At 36.2% G+C, this 22,911-nt stretch overlaps 1 protein-coding gene across 4 annotated transcripts in view; it reads right to left on the bottom strand.

Annotated features, from left to right (window-relative positions):
* myo1cb (myosin Ic, paralog b) overlaps positions 1–22,911 on the bottom strand; it is a 44,511-nt gene that overhangs the window by 6,438 nt on the left and 15,162 nt on the right. For 3 of the 4 annotated variants that reach the window (XM_058799859.1, XM_058799862.1, XM_058799863.1), the window contains 16 exons: positions 8,964–9,119; positions 8,777–8,892; positions 6,295–6,493; positions 5,727–5,807; positions 5,279–5,458; positions 3,575–3,673; positions 3,303–3,416; positions 3,083–3,154; positions 2,503–2,622; positions 2,156–2,235; positions 1,456–1,561; positions 1,007–1,087; positions 826–917; positions 611–705; positions 421–467; positions 22–102 (listed from right to left, as the gene is read on the bottom strand). In XM_058799859.1, coding sequence (XP_058655842.1) covers positions 22–102; positions 421–467; positions 611–705; positions 826–917; positions 1,007–1,087; positions 1,456–1,561; positions 2,156–2,235; positions 2,503–2,622; positions 3,083–3,154; positions 3,303–3,416; positions 3,575–3,673; positions 5,279–5,458; positions 5,727–5,807; positions 6,295–6,493; positions 8,777–8,892; positions 8,964–9,119 — 1,719 coding nt within the window. Of the gene's footprint in view, positions 1–21; positions 103–420; positions 468–610; positions 706–825; positions 918–1,006; positions 1,088–1,455; positions 1,562–2,155; positions 2,236–2,502; positions 2,623–3,082; positions 3,155–3,302; positions 3,417–3,574; positions 3,674–5,278; positions 5,459–5,726; positions 5,808–6,294; positions 6,494–8,776; positions 8,893–8,963; positions 9,120–17,350; positions 17,564–22,911 lie in introns of those variants that run through there. The other variant, XM_058799861.1, reaches the window with a different exon arrangement.

Raw genomic sequence — 22,911 nt, 5'->3', positions numbered from 1 at the left:
AGTAGACAGACAGATAGATACCGTCTCTGGGCGTTTCTTGTCTGTGAGTTCTTCTCGGTCAAAACACTGAGTGAGGATTTTATTTTCGGACATGCACATGACCTGAAAAGAGAGACATATTTCGTATTTTAAATTTCAGCCCAGATATGGTGTACTTTTCTTTTAAATCGCATTCAAAATACAAGTGTTTGTTATATATGTGTGTGTACTGAGTATATTTACTATGTCTATACCGTATATATTTTGAAAATATTTACTTGTATTTACATGTATATATTTATATTACAGATAAATATATTTAATATATTAACACAACGTTTTCTTAAATATATACATGTATGCGTGTGTATTTATAAAGACACATATATACATATATATATATATATTCTTTTTTTTTTTTCTCTGGGCCTGTTCCCTCACCTCCTTCAGGTTTCTGAAAAGGAGATCATTGTTCTTGTCCAGGAAGCCTAGAAGTTGGAAAATACACAATGACGTCAATCAACGTTCAGTCTGGGAAAAGTCTGTGGGCATAAGTGCCTGCTTTTGTTCAACGACATGCTCTCTTTCTGTTTCTTCATTTTTTATCGCTGCCCTCTGTTCAGTAACTGACCGTTCACATTGTAGTTGACTTCTCCTGCATAGTGGATCAGTCTGAACTCCTCACGACCCATCACTTTACGGGTTTTTCCATCAGCCAGCTTGTGACTGTAATGTAGTGCAGATGCAGATGTAGAAGTATAAATATCATATATATTAGTTTTCAAATGCTCAAGATATAATTTTATGTATTAGATGGAATGATAAAAGGAAGGTGGTGTGACTGACGTTAGGAAGTGTGCGTGGCCACCAACAGTGTTCTCAAGCTTCTCCAGGAAGGTGATGTCACTGGCATCTCCAGGCCGGAGACACTCTTCATCCTGTAGACAGAACGGTAAATAATCTTAGATATATGCAGCTTAAAACAATGTTTAATATTTTGATGGAAGTTCACAGAGAGCATTCTTACCAGGATAGAAATGATTCCTTTAAACTTCTCCTCCACAAGATCACAAATGATCTTGTTGTTAAAATATTGCACAGGCTCCCACTGGAGAAGGCAAAAACATGAGCATCACTGCATTTGAACTAAGAGGAAAATATTCAAGATTTGCAATGTTGTTTTTGCTATAAAATTCAAGGAATGCAATAACAAGAGCATTCCCAGCCCACCCGCGAATCCAGGCCACAAACAGGCTTTCTTTAACAGTCTATGCGTCACAATGTTTTATCGGCAGTGTGAGAGGTCAGCATTATCATACTAACAGCACGAAAATAAAGCCCACGACACATGTTTGCCCATAATGTGCCCATTGAGCTGTGAGTAAGACACCATTCCAGCACCCCGCACATGAGTTACATATGCTGAGCTGTGTGTGTGTGTGTACAGTATGCATATGCATTTCAGGGAATTCTCACCGTGATTCCCTCGGCTTCATATTCCTCCTGCTCCGACTTCAGAGTCAGTTCAATGAAGAGCTGCTGCAGCTTCTCATTACAATAGTTGATACAAAACTGCTCAAAACTAAACAGACAGGCAAAGAGAGGCAGAGTGAGTTATCTCTGAAAATTAGACTGATTCTACTCTTGTTAACAATAAATAAGTAGATAAAGTTACCCAGATTCAAAGATAACCAAAATAATAAATGAAGGCTTTATTTTTCTATATAATGTATCAAATATTATTTGAAAATATTGCATAAATATCAAATATGATTAATAATATGATTAGTATGATAATAATTAGTATATATATATATATATATATATATATATATATATATATATATATATATATATATATATATATATATATATATATATATATATATATATATACATACACACACATACAATTGTTATTTTTTTGGTTGTTTATTTTTTTTCATGGTTAGAACAATGCATACCACAGAGGGTTAAGATAATATTAAAAATATGTCATTTAATATTACAATAAATGTAATTTAATTGTTTATTTAAATTGATATTAAAATATTTATAGTACAAAATAAACAGTATATGAATATAACAAAATATAATATATAGCATAAACACATTGTTGACTTTTATAACATAAATATTATATGAAATGTAATTACATTTCAACTATTTACTGTACCTGTTGTTCTGAAAGACCTCAAAGCCATAGATATCCAGCAGACCAATGACAGAGGCGTTCTTACTGTTGAATGAATCATCCTGTGAGACATTAAAAGCACAGAAATATTCAACAACAGCTGCGGCACGCCATTCAGACTAAACATACACAGCCTGTAAGATCATATGGAGAGAATGTGTTCTAATAACGGTCATCGGAAAACCAGAGTAATCAGATGACATGTCATTGCTAGGCTTTCTCCATGTGGGGGCGCCAAACATCCACATTTAGTAACAAGCCTCTATCAGAGAATTTGCAAAGCCATGGAGCTGATAGTGAGTGTATTTAACAACAGAGCGAGTCCATACCTTGAAGGCCAGAGAGTCATTAATTTTGTTGACCAGCCAAGTAAAAGTACGACCATATATGGCTTTAGATAAGGCATCCCGTGCTGAAGCGGCCTGCTCTTGATTTAAAGGACTCATCAGCTATAACACAAACAGACAGTAGAATTATGGGAACCACTAATAATAATTATTACATATTGTACACACACACACTGAATATTTAGAACAACTAAACAGCACTATGGTTTGAATAAAAGCTTTGACTTGAATCTGAGATTTAAGATTCTTCATACTTTATCATTCAATTTTTGAAGAAAATGTTAGTGGTGCTTTCCCAATGTAATATTTACCGCCTACATCAAAGTCTCTATGATATTCTGCTCCCTATGACTCAGATTCCTCATTTATTGTAAAGGGATTTTTTCACCCTTTTTATCAACTGCTAAAAATCATGAATATGATCAACAGTAATAGCAGACTTCCCCTCAACAAACAAATTTTGAAAAATCCCTAACTCCAAGTATGAGCAATAGTAATGATGATATTTGTCTGTTAGCAATAGCAATAATTAATATTTCACTCTAAATAATTGGAAACATACCTCTTCTCCTTTGGCAATGATCTTTTTATGCGTTAGAGCCTCCTTAAAAACTGTGCCATCCACACCTAACAACTGCAATATCACAAATACACACACAAACAGTCAAAAAACAAACCCCTTCCATGTAATTTACAAGAGAAGAAACATGGTTAGAGGTTTAAACACAGAGGTCATGCACATGTGGCCACAGACCAGTGATATAAATAAACTGTCCTGTTACCCTGGCTAAGTATTTAATCTGCGTCTCTGTAGTGATGTAGGCACTGCCGCTGTCCTCTCCTCCATACTGGACATTCCCCAAGTGTAGTACACTGGCAATAATGTTCAAAAGCTCCTGTGGAGAGAAAGGGATGGGTGCGAATTAGAGGAAAGATCACAGTTTAAAAAGTAACGAGCGTCATTTCTGACACCAGATTTCTTGGAGAAAAACATTCAGTCATTCTTCATAGTGTCTGGGTGCGTGTTGTGATTGGTCGGGTTTGTCTTTCATACCTCCACATCATCCTCAGTGAAGCCAATGACGCTCAGGGCTTTCCTCACTAACTTCCAGTCATTGCGGTCATTTATGGAGCTCACTTTGGGACAGTTACCCTAAAAAAATAAAAACCACACACACACACTCAATCAGCTCAGAGGAAACCAAGGGAGGAGGGGCTCCTCTTGACTTCCTCTATTAAACACCAGGGGAGCGAGAGGAAGCAACAGAGGGACATTCCTGCATACTTGTGGGAAAATTTATGATGCCATTTATGATGAATACTCATACAAAAGCGCAACATAAATGCATGTGGTAAACTAAGCTGAAAATTATTATTGGACTTTTTTTTGACATTTATTTAGTATTAATGACATTTCTGCATGCATCAGAGTACAATAAAAAAGGTAATTGTGAAAAGAAAAAAAAAAATGGAAAAAAAGTTAATGCAAAAGAGTCGTATTTTGAGAAATAGTTGCAATTGGAAGAAAGTTGAAAATAATTGAAACTATGAGATAAATAGTGCCAATAATGACATATAAATTAAGATATAATTAAGAAATATTATAAACAGAAAAAATTGTGAAAAAATTAAATTCGCAATTGTGAGATATAAACTCGCAATAACAAGAAATTAAGAGATGTCATCACAATGCAAGGTGTAGAGTCACATTGAAAATGTAAAGTTGCAATAACAAAAAAGATATAAAAGACAAAGTTGCAATAATGAGATATAAATATAAAACCACATTGAGAGATGTAACGTCACATTGTAAGAATCTATTACAGTTATAGAGGAAAAAATGTGTAATTAAATTACAGTTAGTTGTCAAAATGTTAATGATAACAAAGGGGGTTACATCTGAAAATTTTCACACACATACAGATTTGATTGATTTCTTTCCCAAATTGCATTGACCGCTCTAAAATATGAGACACCAATGTTTCAGGAGTTTAGAACAAAGAATAGGACACACGCTTATTTAATAATTGTTTTATTTCCAATATGGTTTTATGTATATGCTTTATTTTTTGAGATTAACTGTTTTTTTTCCCCAAGGCATTGTTAGATGCCAGGGTGTTTCCTGCCATAACTACACAAAGATTTGATTTCAAAAACAGCATCAAGGCTATTTACCTATATGTTATGATTTTAAATCTGTATTTAACCTCAGAACGATCTCAAATTAAAAAGAGGTGCTAAAGTCTGATTTTGTGGTGGCTGCGCTTTAAAATTCAATTATTATCATCTTAATTCAAGTCATGAAGATTTTGGAAAGTCTGACAGTAATCAGTGGAGTAATATTGTAAGGTTAACCCTGCCTGGTTTAAATGTTCCAAAATGATTAACCACTGAAAACATTCATTAGAAATTTACAAAAGCAATCAAAAAGTAATCAAATGTAATCAGTTACATTAATAACGTAACTGAAATAGTTACACTACTTATTATATTTTAAATAGGTTAACTTGTAATCTGTAACTTATTACATTTCCAAAGAAACCTTCCCAACACTGCAAGTAGAAGACGCAAAGTTATATTTACCCATTTATTTTTTTACTCTGAGATGGAAACGACAGAAACTGAATGGCCTACTTGACCAGCATGACCTAATGTGGCTGAAGCATGTGTGTTAACAGCTCTTTCTTAAACATACAGTTTTCTTTAGGCCTCAGACATCTGCTGTAATCATAACAAGAGTGTGAGGTCTGTCTCTCACCTTCACTAGATACTGGTACTGCTGGGCGTTCTTTTCCAGTCCCAGCCTCCTCAGCAGATCCTCCTCTCCTCCCTCGATAAGCTGATAAAAGATGTGGAAGTTCCTCTCGCCGTGGCTCTGGTGCACGACACGTGATTTCTCCAACAGGTAGTTAATGATGTGACCTCCTACGGGAGCACCCTGCCAACGGGGACACCCAAAGGGAGAAGCAAAGGGGATAATACCGGGTTTCTGACACGCATGCAAACACGCATAATGTCACAGACACACACAAACACGTAAACACGCAGGTGGATGCAGCCAAATCCCCAAACCAAGGAGAGCATTGTAAGGGTAAAGGCGTATCGACAGAAGGTGGATCACAGCAAATTGAGACGTGAGCTTTGTTTGATGATCATTTAATGACAATAATATTGTAATAATAACAACAACATATGAGTCAACTAACCTTGAAGTCAAACTGAATGTCCATGTATTTCCCAAAGCGACTGGAATTGTCATTTCGTAAAGTTTTTGCATTTCCAAAGGCCTGAGAGAAGAAAAACAAACAACGATGGGAAGGAAAATTGATGAATATTACAAGTACAGAAAAACAAGCTATTTAATTTTAGGCAAATGCGACTATACACATGCTTTAGTAGATGTGCACACATTGCTAGTTTACAGGGAAGCACCACATCTGCAAAACATCTGGCAGAGCGGCCGCCTGTGCTACTTCCGTTGGCCTTCCCATTTTTAGACGTCCTTCATGTATGCGCCAGTCTTTATCGCACAGATAATAACAGTGGCGTATAATTACTGGAGAGGTTTACCAGGACTACAAACTGCTCAGAATAAACTCGGCATCTTTTCCTTGGCATCGTTGAGAGTCATTTGGAGAATTTTCCTCTGTGACAGCAGTCCAGGGCACCAATTACAGCCCGTACTGATCTCACCACTATACATTGGCATTTGGAGATTAGTGAAATTGTATGTCATGAAACATGTGGGGTTAGATGTGCTGTGTACATGTTTACCTCCAGCACAGGGTTGGATTGTAGCAGGCGATCTTTGACGGTCTGCACGTGCTCACTGGCAGGGCAGGTGACGGCGTAGTACTGCAGAACCTTTTTGGAGGCTTCGGTCTTGCCAGCACCACTCTCACCGGAGATGAGGATGCACTGGTCCCGTCTCTCAGTCCGCATGGAGCGATACGCATTATCAGCCACGGCATAACTGTACAGGGAACGTGTCAACATCATAAGTGCTTGGTTATGTATTTTAACAATTATTTTTAATAAATTATTTTGATCAAAACAGAAAGATTATGTAAAAAAAACATAACAATAAATGCTAATTTAAGTAGATAAAAGTAGATAAAAAAACACTTTTATAAATTAAATATCAATTATTTAAATTCAGCATTTTAATTTCAATCAATTTTCTTGAATTCAATTAACCAAATACAATAATTATGACAGATTAATTATAAACAAAAATTAGAATAAAATAATAAAGCAAGAGAGTAATATTATTGCTGCTTCATTTTTGTATTAGAATTTTTGCTCATTTTTGCATTCAACTTTTACACACAAATAATAAATACACACAAACAATACACAACAACAATAATAATAATAATAAATTAGATAAAAATATCATTATAGATTAAAAATTGTGGTAACACTTTACAATAAGATTCATTAGTTAACAACATTAGTAAACATGAACTAAGAAGGAACAAAACTTCTACAGCATTTATTAATCTTAGTTAATGTTCATTTCAGCATTTACTAATGCATTATTAAAATCACAAGTTGTGTTTGTTAACATTAGTTAATGCACTGTGAACTAACATGAATAAACAATGAACAACTGTATTTTCATTAACTAACATTAACAAAGATTAATAAATAGAGTAATAAATGCATTGTTCATTGTTTGTTCATGTTAGTTAATACATTAACTAATGTTAACAAATGACACCTTATTGTAAAGTGTTACCAAAATTGTATATAAAAATTAAGATTATGGATGAACTTAAAATTGATGCAAAATAAAATAAAAAAATTTAAATACAATAATAAAAAAAAATGTTCAATTAATATTTATAATACTTTATACATTTTATAAATATAAAATGTATTATTTTATTATTTCTATTTAGTTATTCTATTAAGTTATTATTTCTATTACAGTACATGCATTTAATTAAAATGCAGCTCCTCCTAATATTTCTAATCATCTCTCTGGGTCTTATAATGTATGTGCAAAGTTGCTTCCTTTTCTGGTAGCATTAAAACAACACATTCCTTTGGTAGAGCCTAAATGGACATTCAGGTGTCAGTAACATTGTTGTGTAAACAGTGGAAAAGCCCAGTGAGGATGGAGTTGCCAATGATTTTCATGAGGAAAGAGCAGTTACACCAGAGAGGGTCAGTGTTTTTCAGCCTGTGTGAGAGCTGAGATAATGCTTTCATCACTTTTACATGTCTGCTATCAGTGTAAGATGAACACAACGGTACAGCGGGTGTACAGTCCGCTTTGGGTGAACTATAACTTTATCCTTCAGTTTATCCCTCCAGATAACTGAAAGCTGCCACACACACATAAACCTTACAGATAAGAGTCTATGAGTGTTACGATTGTAGCAGAACTTCAGTTTATAGTCCTCGACATTCCTCACAGATATTCCAAAGGAATTTCCTCTTCAATAACAGAAGACAACAAGGAAGATAAACAAGCTCCACCAAATACATTAAAATGTGGATTAGGCATTTCGCATATTTAATACTAATACATATTTAATACAATTAGCATTTAATGATGGGTAATCAACAGAAACTGACATTTTGGTGTCCTAAAATATGGAAGAGAATTTGTTTTTATGAGCCATTGGTTTCCTCTGGAAATTTTATGGTGTTTTAGTAATTATATAACGTCCACATTTTGTGAAATGCATATTTATTTAATATAATATTTACAAAATTAAGAAATAAATAATTTGAAAATGAATAAAATAAAAGTGAATAAAAAACATGTTTGAACTTGTAAATGTAAAACATTTAATATTTTTAACAAGTAAAGAAATTGTTAAAAAAAATAATAATAATGAAAAAAGAATTCTAGTAAGACTGTAGTGTTCTGGGCGCTGTCAAAATAAAAGTCCCACTTCTGACACATCAGGCCAAAAATTAAAAAATAAAATAAAAAAAACTTGCTGATGCCAATGATTAAAAATGCAAAACATTGGTTGATATACCAGCCTTGACGATATGCAAGTCAACCACTACCTCAAATGTGAATTCTGATTTCTGAAACTGCTCTATTTAAAATAAAACACTGTGGAGGACTACAATTACCATAAGGATGTGAGTTTGCATGCTTGACAAATCAGCAAATTGTTCCATATTTAACAAAACAAAAAAATTAGAAATTATTAGCCATCCCATTGGACTAATCTGCGTAACATAAGAGAGCAGAATTGTGGGTAATAATGACTTGTTGCTGATGGCTTACATGTGAGGTGAGACTTCATAGAAATTGACGCCCCTATATCGCTCCATGTGCTGTTTAGTGTAGATCTCCAGGTCTTTGTAGGGGTTCATGGACACCAGCACTGAGCCAATGTACGTCTGTGGGAGGAAGAGATCAGATCAATACTCTGGGCTTTAAGAGTGAATAGAACCGGTAGAACAGCTCTTACATAAATGAGGTTCTCCTTGAAGCGTTTGCGGAGGTTCTCGATGAACGCCACCTCGCTGGTGTGGTTCTCCAGCAGGACAAAGTCTTGCACGCCCACCCGGTCCCTGGCTGTCAGGGCGCTCTCCATCATGACCCGGATTCCGTCACTGCCCACAGCCTGACAGAGAAAGAGCAGAAGTGAGATAAAGAATCACACTTCCACCCTCCAGACACAGAGCAGCGCGAGGTGATATATAAACACTGCAACACACACACAGTATGTCAAGGCCCTCTGGAGAGCCTTGAGTAAACTCAACCACTCCATCATGACCCCTCCCATTTCATAACACACACAGTTCAGCTCATTTGAAACCCAGCTTTTATTTTAAAGCATTCACATGAAAGAGTTCTCACTGAATACCACTGTAAACAAAATATCACAATCTAAAAAAGTGGATACTCTGGAATACTAATACTCTTAATACTCTGGAACTCTAAAAGTACCAGGAAGTACTACTTTGTACTACTTTTTTGATACGGTACCACAGTAGTACCACAGTCATTTTTAGACATTTACCATGCTTGCTATACAGCTAAGAAAAGCAAGATACATTAGTTCAACAGTTTGGGGTCAGTAAAACATATTTTTGCAAGAAATTAACAGTTTTATTCAGCTGATCAAAAGTGACAGTAAAAAAGTGACGAATAAATTACATTTTAAAATACATTCAAATAGAAAGCAGTTGTTTTAAATGTTGTTTCACACTATTAATCTTCCCTGTATTTTTAATCAAATAAATGCAACCTTCGTGAGAATAAGAGACCTTTTAAAAACCAAACTTTGGACAAACAATGGCACTATATTGGATTTTAGCCTATTATTAATATTAATTGATATTGGATTGGTTAACACTAGATATTTTATTTTACATGCCAATTTGCTATTTTTAATCATTCAAATAATTTAACATGACCTCGTTTCATTTTAGTTTTTGGTGTTTTCATTTTAATATATTTAAACAAAATAGCACAAGTCACAATAACTACAAAGTACACCTGTATAAACACTTTTGTATAAAAATAAGATCATCATTAAGTACTATATTCAAATACCACAGTATTACATCCTATCATTGCTTAATGGTAACACCACAGTACTATTTATAAGGGTACAATTCTGTTTTACATCATTTTTACATCACTTTAACAAACAAACAAACAAGACCCTTTAAACCATAAATTTTCACACTTAAACCACATCTCAAACCATCAGTGCAAACTCCACCCAAACCTAAGTGTGCTGATACAGCAGAAACACAGTCATACTCACATCTATAACCAGATCTGTATTTTTAAAGAGATAACTCTTCTCCTCAATGGAGGCCTGCGTTTTCCGCATTAGATTCCCTATGTTTGACAAATCCATGGTGTCGAAACAACTTTAGCGGTCTATCCTCGTCCAGAGATGCTCTTTAACTAGTAGGACACACAAATTTGCTAAATTCTAGCAGGTCACTTGTTATCTGATGTCTGTAATCCTGATCAAAGAGGACTATGGGTGACGCTTCCTAGCTTGAAACAGAAAAGCGCACTTACACCCACTCACACACACACAAACACACTCAGATGAACAAATGCGTGATTATGCATCGAAACACACACAGTCACATTGTGTGAATGCACCAGCTGCTATGGCTGTTGTTTTGCTATTGACACAGCAGCGGCCGTCCCCTGGAGGGAGAGACAGAGAGACAGATACAGCACACCTGAGCAAGCACTTTAATTAAGTTGATGCACACCAACTACAACAGAACCGAGAACGAGGGAGGCTAACGGTGGGAAAAAAACAAGCTGAAAGAAAAACATAATAAGCAAGCAGGAACAGTCGACAAGTGTAGTGCCAGGAAGTGACTTCATTCCCAATCCGTCAGCCTGCTGAATGCACCAACAGAGCTGCACCATCTCTGAAAGTCTAACAGCGCGCTGCACTCTCGTTCCCTATTAGGCCGGTTTTGCATATCCAGCTCAAATCTGGAATCTGGTTTTCACAAATCAGACACAAACCACGTTTAAATGCAATGTATTGTGTGTTTAAATAAGAACCAGATCAAAATTCAAGTGTTTTTGTCATTTAAGACGAAACGCTTATTTGATGCCATGAACAAATATTAAAAATATAAGCAGTGCCAAGGTGTTTAGAGTGGAGAGTGCATAAGCGGTGTGGTTGCTAGGTGGTTAATTACTGGCTCGAGTAAAAAAAAAAAATCTTATTACACAACAAAATTATTTTCTTTATATTATTAATTATATTTCTATTATTTTCTCTAGATATGCTATAGTCGCTCTTTCATTCTAAATGTATGGATTTTTTCAACCTGTTTTAATATTTACATAGGTTATACTGAACATACACTACCATTTAAAAGTTTGGGGTCAGTAGAAGAAATTAATACTTTTATTCAGCAAGGATGCATTCAATTGATCAAAATTGATTTTTATTCATGAAAGAACCTTGAAAAAAAAAATATAATATATATATTATTTTAAATTAAAGTTTTCACTGTATTTTGATCAAATAAATGCATTCTTGAACAAGAGACTTCTTTCAAAAACCTTTAAAAAAAAATCTTATTAACCCCAACCCTTTGAACGGTAGCGTACATATTTGATTTAAACAAATAAGAGTGCAGACACTCAGCCCCACAGATCAGATTTGAAAATCAAATCAGAAAAGTGTCCAGTGAACATACTGCCCACTTTTCTTAATCATATGTACTTGTTTGAATCACATTTACTTGTTTGACTATTTTTGATTGTGGTAATGTGTGTTCTGAAGATGAACAAAAGGTCTTATGGGTTTGGACCAACATGAGTAATTTTAATTTTTGGGTGAACACTCACCCTCTAAGTGAGCGTTAGATGACTGCAAAGGTAATCTAATTTTAAATGTAAAAATGCAGGAAATAAACTTGTACAATAAAATATTGAAGTTAATCTAATTGGAAATCAAGGTCACAAGGATTTTAGGATTCAGAGTTGTCGGAGGGCTCTTTGTGCACGTTAGCAAATATTATCTCTGCATCACCTAGATGTAAAACACTTAGAGGCGCTAAAAGCCAATATAAACAAATTAACCATTCATTTAGAACAATAAATATGCCATAATCAGAAAGCAGACCCTTGTCCCCCCAAGACCCCTTCCTAAGCTACTTTCTCCCGAAACAGGTTCTATTATGGCATTGTTCTTCTTTATAGATTTGCTTTCCTGTTCTTTCTTTCCCACCCCTGGTCCTGGTCTCCTTCCCCATGCATGCAGGTCTATGCGCCTTTGCCATGTGCTCACTTTTTCCAAATCCTGCTCTGCAAACAACGGACTGAAAAGCTCTTGACACGACTGTAGGCAAATTATTCACTCTCCATTTCACTCTAACCTCCTCTGAAAAAGAAAGATCAAAGAGGGAGCGGTTTGTTCTTTGTGAACAATAATTGCCTTTCGCATGACCTTCTAACATCCTACTGATTCGCTGGGCTCTTGCGAGCAGAGCTGTGTCAGGGAGATCTGCCGAGTCAAGCTGCCTTCGTCAGCACTTCTCACATTGCAAGAAGACATAGCAGTCTTCGGAAACAGACGAATAGGGACCAGAGCTTTGATTACAAAGATTGATTTTTGAATGTGCAAAAAAAACACTCCAGTATTTCATTTCTCTAAGGACAAGTCAGCGATTCTGTCCAGTTAACAACTCCAGATATAACCGAAGGATGATGAAGAAGAGAAGAATGTATTGTGCATTTTTTTCATAATTAATGAAGGCAGTGGATAAAGGGCACATTCCTAGATATCCAGAGCATAGTCATGCGCTCCTCCCCTTCTCACCGGGAAGAGTGGAGAATGGTGAAGAAGAAAATCACATCTTGTCTGCTTGCTTATGATTTTAAGCTTTTGAGGTTACCAACTGTTTCCATCCTGACTCCGTCATCTGGCTCACTTGTTACCTCTCTCTTCTTTCCTCAGGAAAGAACAAGGGGTGGAGACACCCAGACTTGTGGAGAGGCACAGTTACATTAAAAATGACGATGAATGCATAAAGGTGTTTCTTCAAGTATGGTCACTATTACGGTACCAACAGATTAAATAAAACTACAAAAAGTCAATTTTTGCTTTTTTAATAGGAATACATTAAAACAGTCCTAAGAACTATTTACTACCTTACATTGTTTATTTTGGCCAGCTTTTATCAGTTTACCCATACCTGAGGCTAGGGCTGGGCGATATGGCCTAAAAAAAATCCCAGATTTTTCACAAAAAATCAGATTTACGATTTAAATCGATTTTTTTTTCTCCCCTACTTAAAATCAATCTGCAGATGACAAAGAAATTGTTCAAAACAAGTTTTAACTTTATTTTGTTTTGATTTTCCCTTCTGGGATTTGATCTGGATTTCCCCCTTGGGGTTAAAGTGCAATCAGAAACAACAAGCCAAAGAGACAAGATGGCAGGCCCTGCCATTGTAAACAGTGAAAATGTAACATAACATAACATATAACATAAAACGTAACATAAAACATAAAATTATGTGACCCTTTTGATAAGTTTTCTTTAAACACAAGTTTAACATCTTGCTATTCAGTAGATAGGAGGTAGTTCTGATAAAGGATGGACGATGGCATCGTGGGGGTTAGGGGGTGTGCCCAAAGAGTGAATCCGTATTCAGAAAGGCACGGAAAACGAATAACGATTGCTAACGGTTGCCTGTTACAGTTACATTACAGTACATAAAATGTCACTTACCACATAAACAGAGTAAGGAGAGAAGAAATATACATTTTCCTCCCTTGTATTTATTCTCCGCAGTGAGTCAATGTCATGGACGTAAGGGTAGAGCAAGTTTACATATCTTTCTAGTCTATATCCATCTTGTAATCCCGCTGTTTTGGGTATTTAAAAAAAATAATTATTATTATTTGTAATAGAGCAGACACTGACTGTTGTTCATGTATTTATGAGCTCATTTGGCGAGACAGCAGATGCTGAAAACACTGCGCGCTTCAGTATGTGTGTAGCAAACGAAACTGCGAGTCTGTGCATTCATTCATAAGGAGGCACGCAGGATTCATATTTAAATGGTATTTTTGCAGCTTAACATTTACAGATACTAGTTCATATCGCAATTTGATTTAAGTATAATGACCTACTTTTGATTTATTCATCCAAACTTTGACAAATTCAATGACATTCCGCGTTATACAGTACATTCTGTTTTTATAACGTGATTCCGTCCGCGTTTTCCGCATCGCGGAAATCATAAGCCCTGATCGCACCGCGACGCTCACGACCGGTGTAGACACGGTGTGAGTTTTTTTATGGGTTATGTTATAGCCCTACTTGTTTTTTTTTTAATGTTTTTATGAAATCTCTGTATTGCTCATATAATCGTATTATTTACTGCCATGCGAGCCACAAATTAAAGCTTGGCGAGCCGCATGAGTCTCGTGAGCCGCGCAACACTGCTTTAAGGGATCCGCATTCCGCAGTACACGTCATCTTTGCGAACACGTTGGGATGCGGCGGAAACCCTAACTAAACTCTAATATAGCAAACGCGCGTCGGGAGGGCTGAGCCCTTTCGGGACTACGGGAGCGTCGGCGGATGTTAAAGAGAAAACCGATTTTCATTCAAACAAATCGACGTGAACTACACATTCGAGTTAATCGATCAAATCGATTTATCGCCCAGCCCTACCTGAGGCTTAAATAAATATTCATTATAATAATAAATATATATACACCGGTATATTTATTATCACCACAAATAATATAATAATCCTTATGTCCATATTATGGACATAAGGATTATTATATTATTTGTGAATAATAATAATGTAATAATGTAAACAGATAAAAGAATTATTAAATTTGATATTTATTGTGTAAAAATAAATTCACAAAAAAAAAACACACAAATCCATTCACAACTACCACAACCAACAATTTTGCCCTTAATACAAAAGTGCTAAATTAGTAGTTATTTTAAAAACATTTCCATGCCCCGAGCTGTCAAACTTGTGATGTTGAGGAAGTGACACTGTAGTTAAAATCTTTATTACACTTCAGAAAAAGAGAGACAAAATTAATAGTGCCCATAGTTAATAAATAAATAAATAAATAAATAAAACACACCCATAAATTAAAAAAGGCTTCCCACAACATTAACCAATAGCAATGACACATGGACATGCTTGAGAAGAAGTGTGGGATATTTTATTATATATTTTTTTTTTTTGAAGAGAAGTGTAAGAAGATCAGATATCCTGCAGCTTCGTTTCATGCAGATGTTCAGGGGGAAAAACATTTTTAGCACTTCTCCAAATGTAATGCAACTTTTTTGCCCCTATTTTGCATGCCTGCAATTGCTCACAGTCATGAAACTGACAAAGACCCCACATTATATCATTCTCTAATTAAGCCATATTCATCAATAAATCTTCAAAGATGATGTCTTACAATGCTCCTTTAATTACTGCCACACAGATGGCGAGAAATTCCATGGGTGGCATTGTAATTCACGCCGGTCTGCTGAGTCGATGGCTGTCCTTGTGTTATAGGGGCTGTGTTGGTTTGGAAAGTCAGCTGGTGGCTGTCAAACTTCAGGGGGATAGTTGACAGACAGGTGTGACTGGCTCTGCCAAAACAGGTGAAGATTTGCACCCCCTCCACATGCTGAACTTCTCACACATACTTTTTGACTTGGAGAAGATATAAAATGACCAGTTATCCTTCATTCCAGCCTGTCCAGACAATGCAAGGCATTCATGTCCAGAGGGCATTTGAAGAGCACGAGTCGGGAGAAGTGTAAACTGCTTACTGGACCACCACACCACACATTCTTATAGCGTCTCTCACGCAATCGCATATAAATTTATAGCTATGGCCTTCCCTAATATCTCAGGACAGGGTATCTCACATCTCCTCGGTCGTTCCGAGCAGCATGTCATTATGTAAACTTAATTTCCTCTGTCTGAGATCTGGCTCTTCCTGTGAGCGGTGCAGCTGTTTAGCAATTCAGTGGAATCTCGAACGAAACTGCACCAGATGCCATAAATCTATTGTCAGCCATTCATCAGACTTCTGCAGTTATTTGACTATGATGAAAAGTGCCGAAATTCGATCACATCTAATGTGTCGCTGACCGCAAGGTGTGTTTATTTGAATGTGAAATGATGCTCTGCAAACGACACTCGTAGCGTATCACGACATTGAATGTGTGGAAGGCGAAAGGCCTCAGAAACCTAAAGCTCATACGATGAGGTTTTAATCTTGAGTGCTTGTTCTTGAAGTTTCTGTTGGCTTTCGGAGGATGGTCACGGATGACAGAGACAGGAAGAAATGTAGCAGGGTGAAATGGCCCGATGACAGACGCCAGTTTCATTATCTCTCTCACTCTCACTCTCTTTCTAGCCTGGAATTCAACAGTGACTGCTGCTGGTTCAAAGCCAGAGATTGCTTCACTGTGAGATGACACTATGGCATAAACACAGAAACTGATAGTCAGAATGTCCGGCATGAAAGAGGGTCCCAAGATAGGATCAGCGCCTGACAGGATAGACAAACTCCAAAACCTTCTTTTCAGAGGAAAAGTGGTTTTCACCATTTATATTACCATTTCACTATATACCACATGAGCGGCTGATCAGCTGATATTCATGCCTGCACTGCTCAAGTAACTCATTCTTATGAACAACCTAGGGTAATGCATAATTGCTGTTTACAGAATATTTTGTAATATACACAATATTATACAAATATAAACTTATTAAAATGTGTTTCAGTGTATAACACCTCAGGTACTAAAATTACTATATAAAATTTGTATAAAATACTACAATTATATATTTTTAGATCACATATAGTGTTAAACGTACAATTGGTATAAAATAATTTTCATATAAAATTCCAAATTGGTACATTTTTTCACACACACACCATTTCATTTTTTGTATTAATTAATTTATTTATGAGTGTGTGTATGTGGTGAATTATGAATTTATCAAAATTTACACATCATATCCAAATACACAAACACCACCTATGTATATATGTTTGTATATGACAGACAGACAGACAGACAGATAGATAATTAATGTCCACCCTACTTTCTAGTTATCGGAATTGTATATTATAAAAATCCATTTTGTAAATGCCTGCAAAATCAGGACAAACTCATACAAAATCCACGATTCCCTGTAAACCTTGCATTCCAGTTGTGCTAGAAAATCATTACATATTCTAAACACAAAATAAATTGACGCCTTTGGAACAGAACCACATATTTCACTTTCATAAGACCCTGACTGACATTGCAGAAATCTCCCAGCTGCTTTTGTTTAGTATGGAGCATGCTGTGGTTCTTACCATGCCTCGATACTTCATCTTTCCAATCTTGCTTGTTGCTGTAAGTATATGAATTTTAAGTATTTCCAAAACACTCTCTTGTTTAAGAAAGTGTGCCGAGTTTGTTATTATTTCAACTTCTTCTGCACCATGTGTGGGAGCGTCCCAACTGCCATTTCTTCAGCTTTAACTTTCCTCTCCTTCCCTGCGTCTCTCTCTCTCTCTCTCTCTCTCTCTCTCTCTCTCACTCCCCCCTCGCTGCCTGCAGAGGCACGAGTCAGTCTTTCTGAAAAGTGACACACTCCCCCTCTCTAGCTCCCTCGACTCGCTTGCTCTGTCCTCCTGCAACAGGATTTACAGTGAAAGTTAAAACTTTCCAGCCCCTCTGTAGTAGCCCTGCATGTGCCTGTCCTTAAACACCAGCCTGTGCCTCTTTTAGCAAGTATTACAAACAAAAAGAAATGTAAGAAACTGCACATCAACACTCCAGCTTGTGCTGACAGACTCGAGGAACCAGCGAATGGGGATTGGGAACTCTTTCTGTAACTAGCATTGCATGTTGGATGAAATGTAGCTAGTGATTACGCCAAGTGAATTTTCCTCCTCCTTTCCCACTGCCCCAGTGCATGCTGAAGCAGATTTGAGGCAGATTTCAGATAGGCATCCGTCAAGGAGTTGCACTTAAACTTGGCTCAGTTGCCTGAGAAAGAAAAATGGGCCAAAAGCACTTCACAGTGCACAGGTTACACTCACTTAAGGTGGTATGCTTTATTAGTTTATAACCTGATGTCACAGGCGTTTCACCTTAAGGTACGGTTGATTTACGACTATAGTATGTTTGATAAACAGATAGAAAGAATGATAAAATGAAAAGAAAATTGGGTCCCACTTTATATTAGGTGGCCTTTAGTACTATGTACTTACATTTAAATTAATTTGGTACAATGCACTTATTGTGTACATACATGTTTTTACATTGTACTTATATTTAAAAAAATACCTATATGTAGTTACATCTGTAATTATATTTATAATTACACTGTTGACCCATCCCTTACACCTTAACCCACCCTTAAACTTACCCATACAATCAAACCTGTCCCTAACGTTACCCGTATCCCACCTCAATAGCAGCAAAAGTGTTTTGCAATACAAAATGAACACAATAAGTACATTTACTTATTTTTTGATGCAAGTACATAGTAATTAAGGCCACCTAATATAAAGTGTGACCGAAAATTGCAATATTTACACAGCTGAGAAAGTCTTACTAAAGCGCTCTGCAAATAATCACCAAAAGGCTCTGAAAAATGGTTGTGCATCAGCACTTAGGGAGTCTTTTGGCTGTATGACAAAGAGTTAATGTATTAAGACACCCCATTTTCTCCTCTCCACCGAGTAAGAGCACAACACACCACCTGTTCAGTCCACACACACACACACAGGACTCAGGTAAAACCTTAACCAAGGTCACTACTACTGCCCATAAACAGAGCAGGGCCCTCTACTGGACACTCCAAATGTCACAACTGTGCACAGAGAAGCTTAGAGAAATGTTCTGGAATTAATACAAATTGCAAAATAGGGGCGTGCAGCATTACACACCGTGTGAGTCATATAAATCCTCCTCTGTTCTTTCGGTCCTATCAATCTCTCATTCTTCTTCGCTCCCTTTCCCACTTATGCCAACATAATCAGAGACCCCGCCTGTTGGAACCTGAGTAATATTTTCCAGACGGTGTGAGCTGCTCTCTCTTTCTCTCTGGGAACACTGACATTACAGGTTTAGGGTGTAAGAAGCACAGGGAAAGTCAGAAGTATGTCATATGTCGGGCATTTTAGCTTAGCTTGCAATCTGCTCATTGTGCACACCTTTCTAGCAGTGTGTGTGTACTAGTAAAAACTTTATGAATTTATGACAAGCGGCTGCAGTCAATGGATTACAATGGTAGTCTAAGAAACAGGATAAATAAACATCGGTTTCTAAATCGTCCCATTGTCTAATCAGGGTCGCTTTGATCCATCTTTCAAAAGCTGTTTTACTGCCATCTTTTAATCTCGGGCAATAAGGTCATTTGTTAGCGCTCCACCTTACTGTACTTAGAACTGAGCTAAATATGATGGTAAAAAGCTCTCCTGATAGAGATAGACAGACCTTAAAAAAAGAGAGTTGATATTTAAAATGCAAGTTTTTACTTCCCACATGAAACAAAAGAGAATTTTGAAGAATTTTCATGCTGTTTCTTCCATAAAACAAAAGCATATGGAGTATTAAATCTGCAATAATGAATGTATTTTGATGAATATATTCAATGAATATATTTTTAAATCAATGAATATTATGGAGTCCTTAATAATTATCATTTCCCCACTGGATCATGTACTTATTTATTTTGTGCAGTATATTTATTTATTCAGTTATTCAGTCTCTTGAATACATGTTTTTGTATGACAAACAGCAGCTTGGACATTCTGTAAAATATCTTCTTTTGTGTTCCACATATTAAAGAAAGTCATATGAGTTTTAAACATGAATAGTTTTGTTTTTGAATGCACTAATCCTTAAAGAAATTGCATAAGGTATCATCCATTGTGTTAATCATAGACAGGTTAAAGAGGGTTACAACAGTCAGACTCTCTGTGCTCAAAGTCACCCTTCAGGTCACTGGAAGAACAGGACTCGCACATCCTCACACGGCCTTCTGGCAGAGAAACAAACACTGAGGTTTTTTGTTTGTTATGTGGGGCGTTCTATTCCTTAAAGTGGTCAAATGACATCCGTGGGAAATCAGTAATGGAAACTCTGGCTTTTTTCCCTGCATGCCTGTTGTGCTCTCACCCCCATTTATACTCATATTAGCCACTTTCAGGGCCCCTGCCCTTCACTTCCTCTTTCTTTATTACTTAATCTACAAAATACATTCTCTCACATGCAGAATGTTCTCACTTGCAGCATCCCAATTTGCATTTTTACAGTCTACTACGCACAAAAAGTACATAGTTTGTTGGTTAGGGGAAAGTACATACATTTTAGTTTGTATTTACACTACACTCTTAAAAATAAAGGTGCTTAAAAGGTTCTTCGCATGCCAGAAGAATTTTTTGGTTCCACAAAGAACCTTTCAGTCAAAGAATCATCTCTTTCCTTTTTATAATCTTTATTCGCCACAAAGAACCTTTTGTGAAACAGAAAAGGTTCTTCAGATGTTAAAAGGTTCTTTATGGAACCATTTAGACAAAAAAAAAAAAAAAAGGTTCTTCTATGGCATAGGAGTGTACAATTCAAAAGTTTGAGGTTGGTAAATTTTTTGAACTACATCTTTTTATTTTCCTCAATGCTGCTGTTTTAATGTAACTTTTCTATTTTAATATATTTAAAATGTAATTACAATTAATGCATCTTTGCTAAATAAAAGTAATAATTTATTTCCTTTTTAAAAAATGCTAGATATACTACCACATCAGGAAAATGCGTCCTAATACCTAATGGTTTGCATTTTTATGTAAACAATGGTATCTAGCTAAATGTATTATTACTTAAAGTCGGCATGAAATCAAAATGGACTATGTACTTTACTAGCGCACACTGCTAGTCTTGATGTTAACAATTAATCCGTGAAAGTTAATCCGCTGAAAAAAATAGTTTGTCTTGGTAATCTTTATTCAAAATCTGAACGTTTACTTCCGCTCTGGAATGGCATTCCTTTTCTGATGACGTCAGTTTGGCAGCTTGGGCAGAATATCCTTAAACACACCCCTCCATCCATTAGTTTGTTAGTTAATTAGTTAAACCAATTATGGACGCACACTTCAAAAAGCCATCTAAAATAATAGGATAGACGATCTGGCACCTTTTTAAGGATGATACTATTATCCAGGATGTACAAATTCTAATCTCGCAGAATATACAAGATGGATAGTATGCAAACAGTGTGATAGTTGTATACCAAAACAATGTAATGTAAATGAAATTTTCTAATACATTTTTTCTTTTTTTTAAATGGGAAGTCTGAGCATGCTGCCCAGCACGTTACACCCACTGCTGACGAATCAGAGATGAGTCATAGTTCAGTCACTGGACTCCTCTATGTTCGCCTCCTCTGGGTCTGAGAAAAGTCAATTAACCCGTGCACAAACAAATCAATTTTCAATCCCTTTTGTTCTCGACCACAATCTTCTGTCCACATTATTTATTTGAAATTGGATCCGGGTAAGGACTTAATGATTTGGGTGAAAGGCATTTTAATTCAAATTATGTGTAATGAGACTTATGAAAATGTTTGGTTATTGTACGTAGTCATTGTGTTCCCACCTCCTCTACTTCTCTCTCTCTCTTTCGCTCTCTCTCTCTCTCAGCCCCTCCCTCTTTCTCTCCGCCTACTCTGTCACAGACCTATTTATACTCTCATACCAGGACAGGTCTATTTGTAGAAACTGTTGTGTTGGGTAGAGGACGGTACAGAGGGACCAAAGATCAAAGCTATGAACTTTGATTGGCGTGTTATTCTTCAACAAAATGAATCCGCTGGCCAGCGTTGAGGTTAAGAAAAGACAGAGAGGAGATTCCTGAGTGTAATGAATGAACTTTAAAGCCCTCTTCTTGTTGGGTTTAAATGGTAGGGTTAGAATTTGAAACATACTTCCTCTCTGTTCTAGTAGATAATTAAAATAAATGAACTTTTCACCTCTAGAAGGCTGTTGTTTGCTTTTTTGTGTTCCTCCTTTCACTTTTTGTATTTGTTCGTGACTTAAAGGGATAGTTCACCCAAAAATGGCCACAAATTTCTTTCTTCCTAAGAACACAAAAGGAGAAATTTTGAAGTATGTTCTGGTTGCTCTTTTTCATGCAATAACAACTTATAAGCTTATTTATAAATAATAAGCTTCAAAAATACACAAAAAAAGCATAATAAAAGTATGAGTCATGCACAATATTACATACCTTCTGAAGCCATGCAGTTTGTTTGTGTAACAAACAGACCTAATTTAAGTCACTGTTTTACTTGCAAAGTTCCCCTAAAATGGACTGTTGATTGTTGTAGCAGGATCACCGAATTAGTGTCAGTGAATTAAATTCATTGATGAACTCAAATTCAATTCATGTTTGTGAACTGGATCTATCAATTCACTGAAAGGATTTGGCTCACAAAAATGATTCGTTCACAAACTGGATTGCTCTGATGAACCTGCAAGAAAGTTCTTGGGTGGATGTCAAAATTTTCTATGAATAATCAATTCAATTTTTGGTCTGTTTCTCACAGAAAGATACTGAAGGACTTCAGAGGACTTGGAATATAGAGCATGAGTCATATGGACCATATAACTGCCACATTTTTTCATTTTTGTCAAGGCCTAGTTTCCATTCGCCCCTAATTACCAGAATAATCCTCAGAAATGTGCGCAGGAAAGAAAGTCAAACAATGTTTGATTCAACATCAGGGAGACAATTTTGGGTTTTGGGTTAACTATCCTTTTAAGTCCCTGTGAATATGGCTGCAGTGAAAATACAACACAACGACAATAAGTCTTTCTTTGTTTACTAATGTGTCAGGGCCTTGAGAAATGGGAGTGGTGAGAAAAGC

Source organism: Onychostoma macrolepis, chromosome 15, assembly GCF_012432095.1.
Source record: "Onychostoma macrolepis isolate SWU-2019 chromosome 15, ASM1243209v1, whole genome shotgun sequence".
Taxonomy (NCBI): domain Eukaryota; kingdom Metazoa; phylum Chordata; class Actinopteri; order Cypriniformes; family Cyprinidae; genus Onychostoma; species Onychostoma macrolepis.
This window is presented reverse-complemented; position numbering and strand designations above follow the sequence as displayed.